Source organism: Oryx dammah, unplaced genomic scaffold (genome assembly GCF_014754425.2).
Source record: "Oryx dammah isolate SB20612 unplaced genomic scaffold, SCBI_Odam_1.1 HiC_scaffold_28, whole genome shotgun sequence".
Classification (NCBI taxonomy): Eukaryota; Metazoa; Chordata; class Mammalia; order Artiodactyla; family Bovidae; genus Oryx; species Oryx dammah.
This window is the reverse complement of record NW_024070212.1, coordinates 115,215,908-115,233,413: the sequence shown is the minus strand read 5'-3', so window position 1 is coordinate 115,233,413 and position 17,506 is coordinate 115,215,908. Positions and strand designations below refer to the sequence as shown.

The window sequence follows — 17,506 nt, the reverse complement described above, 5'->3', positions numbered from 1 at the left end:
CTGGGCATGTCTTCTAGAGTTACCTGCTGGGTAAGAGCTACTGGGATTTCCCCAGGCTTCCCGCATGGCCTCCGTCATGGCCTCAATCACTTCTGGCTCCAGAGGAGTGGTTGCATTATAGTCCATATACACTTTCCTGCTGGAGAGAAAACAAAGACGTGCCTCTTAAGGACAAGAAAATGAAATGTGGAAAAACAGCTGCACTCAGTCTATGCCCTCAGCAGGAGCAAATAATGTCAAGGTCAGGGGCTTTTCTGCAATTATGCTGTGCGCTTAGGAATGCCCACGTCTGTGTCACTTATGGAAAATGTATACATGATTTCTGATTATCTAGCATCCTTGCCTGGAGAATCCCATGGACAGAGGAGCCTGGTGGGCTACAGTTCGTAGGGTCGCAGAGAGTCGGACATGACTGAAGTAGCTTATAGGAGGAGGAATATTTGCTAGTTTTCTTTATCACTGCTAGGAGACTGTCCACTTAGACTTCAAGAGCTTCTTTCCACCCCGTGCTGCTTCCTTCTGATGGAAAGGGGGAACCTTGCAGGCCCAGGGAGTCGCACATTCCTGAGGGCTTTTCCCCTGGTGTTTGAACTTCACCACTTCACTGGCAGTTTTCCTGTGTCTCCCGGTGGTGTCGTGACGGCCACGAGGCACGGGTAACCTAGGCTCCCACGGTTCCTCTCGCAGCCCCTCTGTGTCCCCCGCACTGCAGTCTCAGGGGTTCTTCTCTTTGCATTTTCCGTTTTCTTTGCCCGTAATGACAATGCCCTCCACCACTGCCTTACTTTTTAGGTCTTTGCTCAACTTGACCTCATGAGGCTAGTTTCTAAATGAAACTGCAGCCACCCCTGCCCTCCTCTGCAGGGCTGTGTGTCCCCCTGCTTCTCCACAGCACCCCATCATCTAACACACGAGACTTGCCCCTTGTTAATTCTCTGCCTTGATAGAATGTAACTGAACAGCAGCTCCACGAGCTCCCATATTCCTCCCAGGTGTGTCGCCAACATTGAGGACAACAGCTGGCACGCAGTAGGGGCTTGACATATAAGGTGACAAACGTCATAAGAAAGTGCACAGCCCCTGAAAGATTCCTAGGTGAAATTTACCTGTGTGCATATACATATACATATATATATATATATATAAGGGGGCTTCCCTGGTGGCTCAGAGGTTAAAGCGTCTGCCTGCAATGCAGGAGACCTGGGTTTGATCCCTGGGTTGGGAAGATCCCCTGGAGAAGGAAATGGCAACCCACTCCAGTATTCTTGCCTGGAGAATCCCATGGACAGAGGAGCCCGGTGGGCTACAGTCAGTGGGCTTGCAAAGAGTCGGACACAACTGAGCGACTTAACTAACTAACTATATATATATAGTTATCAGAATAAAAAACTTTCAAGCACAAGGAACTCTACTTAATACTCTGTAATGGCTTATATGGGAAAAGAACTTTAAAAAAAAAAAGGAATGGACACATGTATATATATAACTGATTCACTTTGCTGTATACCTGAAACTAACACAGTATTGAAAATCAACTCCAATAAAAATTTCTTAAAAATCTCAGAAACATTCATGAACATATATAGCAGACAATCCTGTCAGATACTATTCATTATTTTACCTGATTTTTAAGTCAACAATAGTGTTTAAGCCAATTCACATGAAAATTCAAACACAATTACCAACAGTGGCTGCTAAACACATTTTTTTAAATCCATGGAGTGTTTGAATGCAACATCTTGTCTCTAAGATGCCCAAATACAGGGCTTTGGGGCTTGGGAAATCTGACCAGCATTCCTTGACCACCCTGGGATTAGGAATCCCTGCTGCTGAGAATTAAATCTGCTCTGCTCTCACTTCCGGTAAGTATTTCGAAGTTCCTCATACTACTAGTGATCACACAGCTCTTCAATCTTCTGCTTGGCTGAGTTAAGTCACAGCTTGAATTTCAAAGGAACGCATCACAGATTACTCTGCCCCAGTATATGCTGCTTCCTTAAAGTGTTATCAATATTGCATGGAAAATTAAACTTTATTAGATTCATAACTGAAAAATGAAAAGGCATAGTGAGTCTCTGCCTTCAGTCAGTACGTTTTCCTTCCTAGCTCCCTTTTCTCCGTCCCAGACAAATGAAACCGAAAGAAAGAGCAGCCAGATTTAGGCCTAGACCCCAAAATTAAAGATGCACACCCATTTCTCACATTCCGGTAGAGAGGATTACCCCCTCCCCCGCCAAAGTATTTAACAAATTCCTGGATTGAGGATGAAGACTCTCTCAAACACACACCCAAAGAAAGCGTTTCCGCCGCGCCCCACCCCCACCCAGGGGAAGAAGGTCCCAGCATCGGTGGACTGAAATATCTCCCAGTCTTGCTCCCCACTCTGCCAGCTGCTCAAGCCTGGGAGCTTCCTTCTTAACACTCCCACCCGACTCCTTCCCTCACCCCACCTCACCCCCACCCCAGGCTTGGAGTAAGCATCAGCAAGTCCGGCAGGTTCTGTAAGGTACATTCGGACTTCGCCACGCCTGCGCCCGCTGAGGTCCACACCACCTCTGCCTCCCAGATGACTGCAAATTCCTAACGGGTTTTCCTGATTGCTGCAAACCCTGACTCCCTACCAAGCAGCCAGAAGGAGTCCTGTAAAATATACAACACCAACCTATAATACAATTAGATTACATCACTTCCCTTATATAATTAAATTACATCTGCTCAAACCTCCAGGAGCGCCATCGCAGTGAAAATACGCCCCAAGTTCCCCCCCGACCCCGGGGTTCTGCCGGTGGACAGCTGCCCCAGGCCCTGCGGTCCGCGGCCCCCGCCGCCCGGGAACCCGCGGGCAGAACTCGTGCTGCGGACTCCTGGGTGTCCCTGGGGTTTTTGGCCCGATCGTCACCTCCCCGGAGCCCTTCCCAGGCCCCGCCGTGCGCCGCTCGTCCTCCCGGCGGTCATCGCCGCCTCCTGCGCGGACCCTCCTGCGCGCCAGTGACCGGCCAGCTGGCGCCCCCCTCCCAGGGAAAGCCCCGTTCCGCCGAGAGCGGCCGCCGGCCGCCCCAGCGTCCCTCGGGGAATGACCACCCGCCGGCCGCCACCCTCCGCCACCGCCACGCGGCGCCTGGAGGGCTTCTTGGAGGAGCGCGCCTACGGCTCTCCCTACCTTCCCCTCTAGGAGCGCACCTCTCGGGCGGGCTCTTCTCCGCTCGGCCCCGCGCGTCCCTGTTCCGCGCCCCGGCCGCCTCCATCCCGACTCCACCGCGGCCCGTTTCCAGCCCGCCACTCCCCTCAGGCGAGGCCCAGACCCGCAGAGCCTGTCACGGTTAGGAGCGCCGCCGGGAGGGGGCGGGGCCGCGGGCGCCGGAGCGCGTGCGGATTGGCTGAGCCGTGCAGCTCTGGCCAATCCCTGCGCTGCAGCGGCGCTCCGCGGGGAGGCAGGGTCCCCGGTCGCGCGCGCTGAGGAGACGGGCTTGGGGCGGGGCTTCAAACGCGTCACGGGGGTGGTCACGTCGGCGGCGCGCGGGCGGGCGGGCGGCGCGCTAGGGGGCGGTGCTCCGCGGAGGGACGGGGCCCCCGGTCGCACGCGCAGAGAGGACGGGCTGGGGGCGGGGCTTCAAGCTCGTCCCGGGGGCGTGGTCACAGCGGCGGCGCGCAAGGAGGCGGCGCCCGACCCGGGCCGGCGGGGCTTCGGTCGCCGGTCCGACTACGTCCGCTCGGCTGGAGCAGGATCCGCGGTCAGCCGAGGCCGGTAGGCCGCACCCTGCGCCTCCGCCGTGACCCGACCCTCTGCGCGGTGACTTCGCGCTCGTCTCGCGAGGGTGGGTCTGAGGGGCTAGGCGAGATCGGAGGAACACCGCGCGGGGCGCGGGGCAGGGGGTCTGGCGGGCCCAGGGAGCGGGGGGCGCCACCGGGCACGCGGGAGCGAGGGGAGGAGTAGCGCCGGTACGCGGACGGGAAGGCGCCCGGGCCGGCGGAGCACGACCTGTCGGATGGGAGTGTCTAGTGTTCGTGCCTCCCGCCGACCGCCGCGGACCGTAACGCGAGTCGGTTGCGAAAGCGGTGAGAAGGCAAGGATGCAGATTCCTGAATGCTAATGAGCCGCCCACCGTCTCTTGCTCTTTTGGCAAGTTAACAGTTTCTGAGTTTGAGCGCCGAGCGTGTGCCAGGCGGTGTTCCAAGCGCCTTTCGTGTATTCACTAGTTTGGTTTTGGCATCACCTTTATCCAGTATGTACCTGGCAGCTCCACCTTACACGCGAGGATGTCCAGTTAGAGGAAAGGCCAGCATCTTGCCCACCTTCACACGGGGAGGAATGGGGCCAGAATTTGAACGCAGGGATACTTTGCCAAGAAATTGAATTTTAGTTGGATTTTTTGTAGACTTGCTCAATGTTATCTCCTGGCAGGGTCCAGAAGTTGTCTTTTGCAGCTCAGCAAGCCTCTTTCCTTTCTTGATTCTTTATTTCCTTTCATTCCTGCATGCAAACCGAGCTCATGTCTTGCCAAATGCAGTCTGGAGCAAAAGACACATGAAAATTTAAGAAGCAAATAGATACACAGAAGCTCAGGGCCAGTGAAAAGAAGAGGAAACAGAATGAAGAGTGTCAAGAGCACAGGTAGTAGTTGAGAGGAAGTCTGAAGTGTCTACTGTATATATCAGGCAGGAGCTACTCATGGTTTTGTGAAAGGAATTTCATGAGAGCTGTGGGGGAGGGGGAGAGTGCAGCACCGAGGAAGCAAGGAGACAGGAAGAGGTGGAGGATGTAGTCAGCTCTTAGAAGGTTGAGGAAGGAGGTAAGAAGGGGCACAGGATGACGGGGCTTCAAGAAGGCAGCTAACAAGGAGGCTGAAGATGAAGAAGAGGTAAAAAGTCCTGGAGGCAGTGAGCAGGTAGGAGGTTAAGAGCAGAGGTGGGTGGGGAAGTTGACAGGTGTGGGGCAGGCTTCATTCTCTCTATGGAAGGCTGTCAGGATGGGAGCTGGAGGGGACTGATCCAGCCCTCCCTGGACTAGTTAGGCAGCAGTTAGAGGTTTGTGGTTCCAGATGGATACATCAAAGGTAGTGGTGGAGTCTAGAGTTGAGAGTGCCCCACACTCAGGACCATGGCCTGGACTCCACTCTTCCTAAAAGCAGTATCAACCACATGATAACGAGTGGGCTGGTCACACACACAGCAGATGCCTGCAGAGGGTAATTATGAAATCAGTGTCCAGTAAAGATCAAATATTTGAGGAAATGCCATCTCCGTGGCAGTGAAATAGTAAATGCAGCAAACAGAGCTCACACCTAAGGAGGAAAAGTCATAGAGCAGAGTAAGTCCTCAGAGAGGAAAGGTCTACAAGGAGTCAGCTCAGTTAGTTCAGTCACTCAGTCATGTCCAACTCTTTGCGAACTCATGGACTACAGCACGCCAGGCTTCCATGTCCATCACTAACTCCCAGAACTTACTCAAACTCATGTCCATCGAGTTGGTGATGCCATCCAACCATCTCATCCTCTGTCGTCCCCTTCAAGGAGTTAAGGGAGCATCTTATTTCTTTAAAAGGCAGTCATAAGAACAAGCAACAGTTAAAAAAAAACAACTGGATGAAAGCTATAATAATTGAGATTTTAAAACTCAATAGGGGGGACTTCCTTGATGGTCCAGTGGTTAAGAATCCGCCTTGCAATGCAGGGGATGTGAGTTTGATCACTGGTGGGGAAACTAAGATCCCACATGCAGTGTGGGACACACTGCGTCCCACAACGGGAGATCCTGTGTGAGGCAACACGGATCTTGGACTACAACCAAGACCTGATACAGTTAAATAAAAATTTTAAAAAAGAAAGTGTGAAAAAAAAAAACACTCTAATAGAGTTACCAGGGATAGGGAGTCAGACAGGCATGAACAGGCAAAGCACAGAGAATGTTTAGGGCAGTAAAACCACTGTAAATGATACTATAATGATAGATGCGTGTCATTATACGTTTGTGGAAACTCATATAATGTCAGACACCAAGAGTGGACCCCAGTGTCAACTAGGGACTGTGGATGACGATGTGTCCATGTAGGTTCGGTGGTTGTTAACAAATGTCTTATATCTGTATGACGTCAGTAGTAGAGGAAGTAGACGTGTAGGGAATAGGGTGATAGGGGAACTCTGTTCTGCTCATTTTCTCTGGGAACCTTTAAAACTGCTCTGAAAAATAAAGTCTGTTTTTGAAAAAATCAATAAATAGGCTGAATAGAACAGGCATAAAGAGTGAATTAATGTGTTAAATGCCCAAGCAGAGGAATTCTGTCAGATCATTGGTCAAAAACACAGAGATGCAAAATATGAAAGGTGATTCTCAACCAGGAGTGATTTTTTTTCTCCTCTGCTGCTGCTGCTGCTAAGTCGCTTCAGTCGTGTCCAACTCTGTGTGACCCCATAGACGGCAGCCCACCAGGCTCTGCCATCCCTGGGATTCTCCAGGCAAGAACCCTGGAGTGGGTTGCCATTGCCTTCTCCAATGCATGAAGGTGAAAAGTGAAAGTGAAGTTGCTCAGTCGTGTCCGACTCTTAGCGACCCCATGGACTGCAGCCCACCAGGCTCCTCCATCCATGGGATTTTCCAAGCAAGAGTACTGGAGTGGGTTGCCGTTGCCTTCTCAGTATTTTTCCCTCTAGGGGACATTTAACAATGTCTAAAACGTTAGCTGTCCCCCATCACTGTGGTTGGCGCTTCTGGGATCTATTAATAGCTCGTAAGTTGACTCATTGGAAAAGACTCTGATGCTGGGAGGGATTGAGGGCAGGAGGAAAAGGGGACGACAGAGGATGAGATGGCTGGATGGCATCACTGGCTCGATGGACGTGAGTCTGAGTGAACTCTGGGAGTTGGTGATGGACAGGGAGGCCTGGCGTGCTGCGATTCATGGGGGTCACAGAGTTGGACGTGACTGAGTGACTGAACTGAACTGAACTGGACTGGAGGCCATATGTGCATTAACCACCCTACAATGCACTGGACAGTCCACCCGGGAGCCACATCTGGCCTAAGCATCAGCTTAGTGTTGAGGCTGAGAAACCCTGATGTGGTTCCATATTCCCACCTGATACCATGTCTGAGGACTTTGTTCAAAGTTCCTTGCGGTGTTCATCTGCTGGCATGACTTTCAGCTTTTGTATATATGAGAAACATCTTTATTTTGCCTTCAGCTTTGGTACCTTTCCCAGATACAGAATTCTTGCTTGAGATTTTTCTTTCAATAAAGTTTTTTTTTTTCTCCACCGTTTCCTTGCTCACATTCTTTCCAACGGGAAACATGCAACCACCCTTTTCTACGTTCCTTTTTACATGATGTGCCTTTAATTCTTGACTGCTTTTAATATTTTTGCTCTGGTACTGATTTTAAGCAATGTAGAATGTGATATGATGTAGTTTCCCTCATGTTCTTGTGCTTTGAAGTTGTTGACCTGGTGTCTGTGGGCTTGGAGCATTTATCAATTTGGAAAGCTTTTAGTAATTAAATCTTCAAATGCTTTTCTCTCTCCCCTGCTCCTTTGGAAACTCCAATTACAAGTTTGCTGGGCTGCATGAAGTTTGCGCCCAGCTCCCCTGAGTTCTGAGTGTTTTGTCTTTAGATATACTGCCACCCACCATCTTTCATTTTTTTCTTGCTGTCTTCCAGTTCATAAATCTTTTCTTCAGCAATATGTAACCTGTTGTTAAACCCATCTGGTATACTTTTCATCACATCTTTGTTTTTCTTCAGAAAACTGAATTTGTGTCTTATATTTTCCACATCTTGACTTAACACGAGTAGTCTTTTCTTTATCATCTTGAGTTGTTTTAACACTCTGATCCATTCATGCTATCATATTTGATAGGCTCTGTTTCTATAGACTGACTTTTTTCTCCCCTCTGACCGTGGCTGTTATTTACTTGGTTCTTGCATACCTTGAAGTTTTGTGTTAAATACTAGGCATTGTAAATTTTACCTTCTTGGGTGCTGGGTGTATTCAGTTCAGTTCAGTTCAGTTGCTCAGTCGTGTCCAACTCTTTGCGACCCCATGAATCGCAGCACGCCAGGCCTCCCTGTCCATCACCAACTCCCGGAGTTCACTCAGATTCACGTCCATTGAGTCAGTGATGCCATCCAGCCATCTTATCCTCGGTCGTCCCCTTCTCCTCCTGCCCCCAATCCCTCCCAGCATCAGAATCTTCTCTAATGAGTCAACTCTTTGCATGAGGTGGCCAAAGTACTGGAGTTTCAGCTTTAGCATCATTCCTTCCAAAGAAATCCCAGGGCTGATCTCCTTCAGAATGGACTAGTTGGATCTCCTTGCAGTCCAAGGGACTCTCAAGAGTCTTAAGTAAAAATTTTATTGGGCCCTTATAGGTTTACGTGCAGTTGTAAAAATGATACAAAGTCCTTGACTCAGTTTTCCACAATGGTAACATCTCCGCAGACCAGAGTAATCCACTCTGCAAATCTTTGTCTTTTAGTGTATTAGACCATTTACATATAATTATCAAATGGTAATAAATCTTAAATCTACCATTTTATTATTTATTTTCTATTTGTTTCATGTAGTTCTCAACTCTTTTGTCTTTGCTTGTCTTCCTGTGGATAATTTGAACATTTTCCAGTATTACACCTTCATTTCTTCATAATGTTCCATATACCATAAAATTAACCCTTTTAAAGTGTATGATATTTGTAGGTTATGCAACTAAGTACATCTAGCATATTTTCATCACCCCCAACAAGAAACACTGCACTCACTAGCAGTCAGTCTCCATTTCCTCTTCGCCATAGCCCTAGCAACAACTAGCTACTTTCTATCTCTATAGGTTTGCCTGTCTGGGTATTTCATATAAATGGAGTCATAAAGCCTGTGGCCTTGTGTGTCTAGTTTCTTTCAGTTCGGATGCTGTTGCAAAGGTTTCAGCCCAGGTTGTAGCATGTATCAGTAATTCCTTTTTGTTGATGCTCACTGCTCCTTTGCCTGGCTATTCCATATTTCGTTTCCCCATTCATCACTTGATGGACATTGGCTCTGTATCCGCGTTTTGACTATGATAAATTGTTGCAGTGCATGGGCTTTCTCTAGTTCCTATGCTCAGGCTCTAGACAGTGCAGGCTCACGGACTGCCTTACAGGCTTTCTTGCCCCTTGGCATGTGGGATCTTAGTTCCCCAACCTGGGATCGAACCCAAGACCCCTGCACTGACAGGCACATTCTTTACCACTGGGCCACCAGGGAAGTCTCAGTGTGGTTCCTGTATATTTAACCTGAGTAACTTCCAGAATGTTTTTAAAAGGAGCTGCCCCATTTGCCATTCTCATCAGCAGTATATGAGGATTCTGATTTCTCAAAATCCCCAGCAACAAATGATGTCTGTTTTTTAAATTTTATTTTAGCTGTCCTCAGGGGTGTGAAGTGGCCTTAATTTGCATCTCCCTAATGACTAACTGAAAGAGATGGGAATACCAGACCACCTGACCTGCCTCTTGAGAAACCTATATGCAGGTCAGGAAGCAGCAGTTAGAACTGGACATGGAACAACAGACTGGTTCCAAATAGGAAAAGAAGTATGTCAAGGCTGTATATTGTCACCCTGCTTATTTTAGTTATGTGCAGAGTACATCATGAGAAACGCTGGGCTGGAAGAAGCACAAGCTGGAATCCAGACTGCTGGGAGAAATATCAGTAACCTCAGATATGCAGATGACACTACCCTTATGGCAGAAAAGTTAAAAGGAACTAAAAAGCTTGATGAAAGTGAAAGAGGAGCGCGAAAAAGTTGGCTTAAAGCTCAACATTCAGAAAACAAAGATCATGGCATCTGATCCCATCGCTTCCTGGCAAATAGATGGGGAAACAGTGGAAACAGTGTCAGACTTTATTTTTCTGGGCTCCAAAATCACTGCAGATTGTGATTGCAGCCATGAAATTAAAAGACGCTCACTCCTTGGAAGGAAAGTTATGACCAACCTAGATAGCATATTCAAAAGCAGAGACATTACTTTGCCAACAAAGGTCCGTCTAGTCAAGGCTATGGTTTTTCCAGTAGTCATGTACGGATGTGAGAGTTGGACTGTGAAGAAGGCTGAGTGCCAAAGAATTGATGCTTTTGAACTGTGGTGTTGGAGTAGACTCTTGAGAGTCCCTTGGACTGCAAGGAGATCCAACCAGTCCATTCTGAAGGAGATCAGCCCTGGGATTTCTTTGGAAGGAATGATGCTAAAGCTGAAACTCCAGTACTTTGGTCACCTCATGCGAAGAGTTGACTCATTGGAAAAGACTGATGCTGGGAGGGATTGGGGGCAGGAGGAGAAGGGGATGACAGAAGATGAGATGGCTGGATGGCATCACTGACTCAATGGATGTGAGTCTGAGTGAACTCCGGGAGTTGGTGATGGACAGGGAGGCCTGGCGTGCTGCGATTCATGGGGTCGCAAAGAGTCAGACACGACTGAGTGACTGAACTGAACTGAACTGAATGACTGAGACACTGTGATTTATGGTAAGGAATGTATTTTTTACCTTTTTTCCTGTTCCTGGCACAGAGAGGAGGTTAATCCATCTTAGGCACACGGACAAGCCCCCTCTGCCCTGTTGTCCTCTCTGTAGATGACTTTTGTCTCTTTGTGTCCTTCCTGGAGAGCTAACCAAGTTTGTCTCCTCATCACTGATGATTGATCTATTTTGCCAGCATCGACCTGCCCTGTACTGTTGTGCATGTTACTTTTTTAAAAAGTCTGCTCTTGACTGTGCTGGGTCTTCACTGCTGTGTGTGGGCTTTCTCTAGTGGATGAGCGGACGCTACTCTGCTGCAGCGTGCAGGCTTCTCGCTGCAGTGGCTTCTCTTGGGGAGCACCGGCTCTAGGTGTGTGAGCTTCAGTAGTTGCGGTGCATGGGCTCAGTAGCTGTGCTTTGCAGGCCTTGGAGCACTGGCTCGGTATTTGTGGGGCAAGGGTTGAGTTGCTTGGCTGCATGTAGAAGATTCCCAGATCGGAGATTTGAGCCCGTGTTCCCTGCACTGACAAGTGGATTCTTAACCACTAGGCCACCTTAGGACTTTTTGATTTGGGGTCAAAGGTGCCATTTACTGCATTTTCCTAAGCAGATGGATTTTTTTGCCCCCTGGAAAAGTTTCTTTAAATCCTACACTTGGTTTCCATTACCATGTTTATCCCAAGTTTGCTGGACATTATTCCTTCTTTCTCAGCAGGATTTTTCCAGAGGCCCATTTACTCAAGCAAAGCAAACTGTTGAGACGGCACCTGTCACTGAAGGTTGGGGGGTCTGTTGGCCCAGCTGGCCTGGGCTGGCCGGCGTTTCCCGCCCCCAGGCAGGGGCCTGCCCTGAGTAGGCTTGCCTCTGGCGGACTCATGCTCTCAAGCTCCCACTGCACCCACCTACCATCAATCATCACATCATAAGACTCAGTCACTGCCTGCAGTGAAGAGGAGGCCCTGTGCTCCAGGAGCTGACTGATGCTCGCACAGGCAGAAATGGACACACTGGCAGGTGCAGACCTCCCCTGGTGCTTCTGGAAGCCTGGGCGAGGTGAGGACACCGCAAGACTGTCCACCAACCTGTGAGACCGGCCGGCTACACGGGGCACCACCTGAACTGAATCCAGAAGGAAGCCCCAGGCGGGACGCTGAGGCCAGGGTTGGGACGGGCCTCCCCACGGCACGAAAGCCAGGGTCCTGGGTGCAGCAGCAGGCAGAAAGATGGGCCCAGTGGCCGCGGGCTCTGGATGCCAGGCCGGTGCCTCCTCTGGAGGCGCGGGAAGGCTGTAGGAAGCCCCGGTGGCCGTGCGTGGGGCCGCTGCCCTGTGTCTGCTCCGGTCTCAGTGGGTGTGTGGCTGCCCACCCCACCTCCCCCGCTGCTGTTCTGCGGGGAATGTGGTCTGTGTCACACCCTGGTCACTGGTCCCACCAGACTCGTGGCCATGACACCGTGCTCACCGAGGACGCAGGCGTCATTTCTCAGACTCTTGAGGCCGAAGCCGTGTAGGAGCAGGAAGCAAGGCTCTTTCTCCTGAGCGCTGCACCCAGCTCATGGCACCCACCCTCATCCAGGTGAGGGGAGGGGAGGATGCAGATGAACAGGGTTATTGACGTTGGAGTAAAGTCCATTTTTATTTTCTTATTTGGCTGCACTGGGTCCTAGCTGCAGGCGTGGGACCTCTGATCTTCATTGCGGCATGCAGGACCTTTAGTTGCAGCATGTGGGATCTATTTTCCTGACCAAGGATCGAACCCAGGCCCCCTGCACTGGGAGCCTGGGGTTGTCACCAGTGGAGCACCAAGGAAGTCCCGGAATACATTCAGAAAGAGCTGTCAGATAATGAATGGTTTAAGCAAAATGATCTTTCGCCATCAAGCACCATGTGTGGCCTGTGGGAGCGACTGCAGGGCCTCCCTGGGGTCACACAGGGGTGAGCATCCTGGGCCATAAGTTGTGGGGATGCCCACCCTCTCCCCGGGCCCCCGACCACCATCTGGCCTGGTCTGCAGAGCACAGGCCTGTCCATAGTCTCTCCTCTAGCACTGGGAACTCTTGCAACACCAGTGATTTCTTATAACTGCCCATAAGTTTAAAAAAGACAAAAAACCAGAACATTAGTGAATTTACCAGAAGAACACTGGCCCAGTGTGACTGGTGATGAAAGTGAAAAAGCCCTAAGATGGGTTTTAAAAAAGAGATGGTAATTCAGTTCTTTATACAGCTTGACATGAGGAAACAGATATTCTTAACAGTGCAAGGTCCCCAAATGCCTCCATCTCTGGGTTTTTTGAAGAACATTTGCCCAACCACAATTCTTTTGGTAAGTCACTTCGGTGACCTGTGGAACCCCAGGGCATGAGTGAGAACTTCAGCAGGTGATGTGGACTCCTCTGAACTGGCCCTTCCAATCTGCTGGATTTGTTTGAGGCAGGGCTGTAGGAGCAGGGAAGGAGAGGTGTGACCGGTTTCCCCATTTTCCAAGTTCTTCGGCAAAGGAAAAGGAAAACATTATTTTACTATGTATCAATAGCATTTTACTACACACACTTTATGAAGAAAATGAACTTGTAGCAAACCTAACTTTCCAAGATTAAACATTCTTAAGTGGATGGAAGTGAAATGACCCTGGAATAGACTATACCAGCCATGAAAGGATCTTGTTAAAGCTGCAGTTGTTGGTTAACGCCTTGTTGGACTTCTTCTATGAAAAAAATTCTGCTTGACTTGATCATAACAGCAAAAGGTCTGATGGCAACTGGAATTTTTTTCCCACAGCAGTTCAAGAAAGAAAGGGTGGGGTAACAGAACAACCCAGGCTTGTCCCCTGAAGACACGTGACCCATCATGGTGGTCACCACCGCCTGGGAGTTTGGCCTCTGAGATAATTTTGCTAAGCTTCAGAGCCCAGCAAGTTGGTTCAATCTGTTTCTAGTGCCTGTGCCACCAGATGTCCTGAGAGCAGACTTGGGACTCTACTGAGACTGGCCTGGCTGCGGCCACACCGTGGGGAAGGCCTGCTCCCTCCTGGAACTGTGATGTCTTCCTGTGAGTCCCCAGGCATGGAACAAGGGCAGAGGAAAATACACATGGAACACGGAGACTGGCAAACATGAAGGGACGCGTTCCTTCCAAAGACGACATTCCAAGTGATAGCTACTGCAAACAGTTTGAATAGCACATGGTCTTCCCACAAATCTCGTACTGTAGACTTCTCTGGCATGTGCACCACCCGGCTTAGTCTGAGTGCCAGAGGTCAGACAGGCAGGCCTCTGGGGCTTTCAGGACTTGGAGAGGGGGGCAGGTAAAGCAGGGCGTCTCATGAAGTTACCCAAGACCCTGCTCCCTGAGGCTGGCATTGGGCAACACAGACACAGCAGCTGAAAAGTACACCAGGACACGTGACATCCCGGGCTGCAAGGAGAGACACAGCCAGGAGGTCAGTGCTCAGCACCTGAGTAACACTGGCCCTGGCTCCTGCCAGAGGCAGCTTGCAGGCGGTCTGTCCAAGGGAAGGGAAGAGGGGAGACGCAAGCTTCTCCTCCTGCCAGGGCTACCCTGGAGCCATCTCCACGTAAACTGTGCCTGAAAATCATGCAGCTGATGCATGCGATTCTAAGCAGCAGCGGCATGGGGACACGGCACCACCCCAGCTGGCTCCAGGGCCGTCGGGGTGCCCAGAGGCCCAGCAGCCCCACCCCTGGCAGATCAGACATCACCAACTGTCCTGGGTTGGCAGGCACAGGCACTATGGCCAGAAATGTTACTGTGGCCTAAGAGTGAGAAAAGACCCCAAGAAGCCAAAGTCCCAGAGATCAGTGTCCTACAGGCACCAAAAGCTGCTGCGGGGCCTGCTGGGCAGGCACCCAGGATGGCACCACAGGCCACGGGCCAAGCTGGGTGAGCTCTTTAACAAGATGGGGTGGGGTTGGGGGCAGGATGCCTCTGAGGGAGGGCCACCGGACAGAAAGGGATGATCCAGATCATGGGAGTGTCACTTTTGAAGAACTGCTTGACCCCCAATGAGCAGAGACCTGTGTGTGAGGTCAGAACCAACAAGGAGCCTTATCCCTTTCACCCTGTCCAGCGAGCAGTGTCTGCCCCACGTTACCCATGTTTCATTTCTTCCACCTCCATCTGCACCACCGGGCGGGCTGTCTGGACAGCTAGGGGGTGTGACCTAGGGAGTCGGGCGGGAGCTGGCAGGGAGCAGTGTGCCCCGGGGCATGTAGACCACCAGCTGCTGCTCTCCTGACCCACCTAGCAGAGGGTGGCTCTGTGGTCTGTGGGGGAGTTCTGTGATACTTTGACACTGGGTTCCAGTTTGAAGTATGTTACTGGGGTCCCTCTCCCAGGACGCTTGTCCTGACAGGCCTGGTCAAAGATGCCACCTCCCCCCGCAACCCCCTGCTCCATGCACCAGACACAGTGGCCCAATAGCTGGGTCACCACCCTCCTGTCTAATTGGCAGGGTTCCCAATGACCAGTGGGAAGTGTGGCCCCAATTCCTTCCTGGACAGACTGATCTCATAATCAGAGACAATGCTATAAACTAAGAGGAACCAACCAGACCAGGCAGATGGCAGATGGGGCAGTCCAGAGGCCTGAGGAAGCTGTCAGTTAAACCTGAGCGTGTCCGGCAATCAGCTAGAGGAAACTATTTGATTCCAGTGGTTCCGATGTCTAACACCGCAGTAAACCCACTCACCTCTCTTCCCTGTTCTTACTTCGAAGTGTGCTGCCTCTGACTCCTGGCCTGCCAAGGCTTAGGAGAAACGCTCCGGAGACTCAGGGGCCTGAGAGCACGGGAATACCCTCAAATTCCGCCAATACCTCAGAGGGCCACAGGTGCAGTGTCAGGGCCTCGGGCTGCTGAGGTCTCCCTCCAGGCCCCAGAACATAAGGCTCCCTGCACACTGGCTCACAGGTGTGTCACCATGCAGGAGCACCTAGCCCTCGGGTGGGCTGGGCTGCAGCCAGGGTTCTCTGGGCAGCACACGACCTTGCTTTTCTTTTAAATCTTCCAGATCTAGCTGCAAAGGCTCCCGAAGCTTCTTTGCCCCATCTGGACCTGGAAATGAGCTGATTTTTTAAAACCCAGATTCTTGGTGTATTTGGACACAATGAATACTGTGCCTTTCATATTTTCTTTGTATTTCTCCATAGTTGCTTGACCCAACATCTGTCTGCTCTATACAATGAAAATACAAACTAAATGAGAATAGAAAAAAATAATTAAAGCATTAAATTGTACAAATTACAAATCTGTTCCAAAATATACTTACATTAAATAAAATACGCATTTCAGTAAGAGATCTACAGTGAATGACGGCATTCTGGGAAGCTTCACGACACCTAGGCAGGGCCGACATTCGTGGGAAGAGCTAAGAGACTTCGCACCAATCACAGTTTGTAGCGGGTTTCTGACGGCCAATCTGCGGGCTACACTGAGCATCAGCATCACCTGCGGGGGACTGACGGGGGAGGGGAGAAGCAGCTCTAGCCTCGACGCTGAGTTCATTCTCATCAACAGCCTATACAGTACAGTTTCAAAAAAGTAAACATGTTAAGGTAAGCAGACAACTCTTTAGAACCCCAGACACATTTTCTGGCTGTATTTATGTGGAACTCTCCGGCTACAAGGGCGGTCGTGAAGAGGTTCTTCCTCAGGACAACACGGTCACAGGACTCAGAGGAGCCGGCGGGACTGAGGGGAGCTGAGGATCGGGGAGAGGCTCCTCTGGTTTCGGGTGGAGCCCATCTTCTCACGCACAGTCCGCGGCCCTGCAGTCCTCTCCCCGTATCATCTGGCATAGCGCTTAATGTAGTCCTCCACTTTATTCCGGAAGTCCTCCTGCGGGGTGGGGATCAGGGCTGAGTCATGGGGGAGTGACTCTCTGGGGACAAGTGAGGCCCCCCCCCCGAGCCAAGGGCCCCGGTGAGCTCTGGGGAGTGTGTGGAGGGCCCAGCCTCATCCCCCGGTAACCAAGGGGCAGGACGCGCAGAGACCCGCGGGCAGAGTGCCGCCTCCCTGCCACTCGGGGTGCCGGGGTGGGGATGCCAACACGCTCTGGGCGTAAGGGAACTGAAGACCCTTCGTTCTGCAGGCGGGAGAGATGCCCAGTGCGGTCAAGGTCCCCACGTGGGTCAGGCCAGTGCTCTGGACCGCAAATGGGTCCCGGCTGCTGCCCTCGGGAAGGCCCTGTGTCCAGATCCGCCTTCCCAGGACCCTCCTACCTATCGTCCAGGTGCGGCGGGCCATCAGGGTGCCCACCCTGCCGCAGAGGAGAGGGGGGCTTGAACAGAGTTGCCTCCTTGGTCAACAGGCAAAAGCTACCTGGAGCCTGGCTGATCCCTCAGATGTAAAAAGGCCATATGGATGCAGGCCCCTCCCAGCCAGGACGAGCAAGAAAGCACCTCCCATCTGAGCCAACGCCCCAAGGGTATCCTTAGGTCTTTTTCTAAGGTTAGGAGCAGAATCCCCCCGCCTTGCAGGACTGGGAAGGGCCCTGGGACTGTCTGAGCCACAAGAGTACTTGGAGCTCACCCACCTCAGAAGGCCTGCCCTCGTTTGCTGGGGCAGCGTGTGAGCTGAAGGTGGGTTCCCAGCCCCCCTCCTCCCCGCACTGCTGCCCACAGGGTGCCCCCCTTCACCTGCATCCAGGGACACACACAGCTCGGGGCCTGACGAGCGCCCTCTACTGGTGACCAAGAGGCCCCCGCAGGGGCCACTAGGGAGGCTGTGAATTCACTCTGCAGGTGGGGGCGGGCTCTGGGCTGAGGAAGGGGAGAGCTGTGACCGCCACCAGCTGGCTCAGGGCTGCGCATGGGGCCCCTCACCAGACCACAGCCAACACGGGCTGCATGGGAGCCCTGGCCGCCTTCAGCAAAACTCACAAGATCCACGTCCACAGCGCCCCGAAGCCCACAGTACCATTTGCTCCCGGGGCCAAAGCTCTCGGGGTGGAGTGATGATCCCACCGGCAGCCCCGCCCTCAGTGTGACCCCGGGAGCACAGG

At 51.6% G+C, this 17,506-nt stretch overlaps 2 protein-coding genes and 1 long non-coding RNA gene across 9 annotated transcripts in view; 1 reads left to right on the top strand and 2 right to left on the bottom strand.

Annotated features, from left to right (window-relative positions):
• SCLY (selenocysteine lyase) overlaps positions 1–3,339 on the bottom strand; it is a 32,828-nt gene extending 29,489 nt beyond the window's left edge. Inside the window, exons 1-2 of one of the 5 annotated variants that reach the window (XM_040231885.1) lie at positions 3,181–3,339; positions 24–139 (exon numbers count right to left, since the gene is read on the bottom strand). In XM_040231885.1, the coding sequence (XP_040087819.1) occupies positions 24–139; positions 3,181–3,245 (181 nt within the window). In that variant the 5' untranslated portion in view covers positions 3,246–3,339. Of the gene's footprint in view, positions 1–23; positions 140–2,899; positions 2,967–3,160 lie in introns of those variants that run through there. The other 4 variants (XM_040231886.1, XM_040231888.1, XM_040231889.1 and 1 more) reach the window with 4 other exon arrangements.
• Positions 3,340–3,635: 296 nt separating this feature from the next.
• LOC120856502 lies at positions 3,636–15,802 on the top strand. The gene is made up of 2 exons (XR_005719446.1): positions 3,636–3,815; positions 15,515–15,802. It is a non-coding gene; the product is annotated as an uncharacterized LOC120856502 (long non-coding RNA).
• Positions 15,616–17,506, bottom strand: part of UBE2F (ubiquitin conjugating enzyme E2 F (putative)) — a 45,983-nt gene continuing 44,092 nt past the window's right edge. For 2 of the 3 annotated variants that reach the window (XM_040231882.1, XM_040231884.1), the window contains one exon: positions 15,616–16,341. In XM_040231882.1, coding sequence (XP_040087816.1) covers positions 16,291–16,341 — 51 coding nt within the window. In that variant the 3' untranslated portion in view covers positions 15,616–16,290. The remainder of the gene's footprint in view (positions 16,342–17,506) is intronic. The other variant, XM_040231883.1, reaches the window with a different exon arrangement.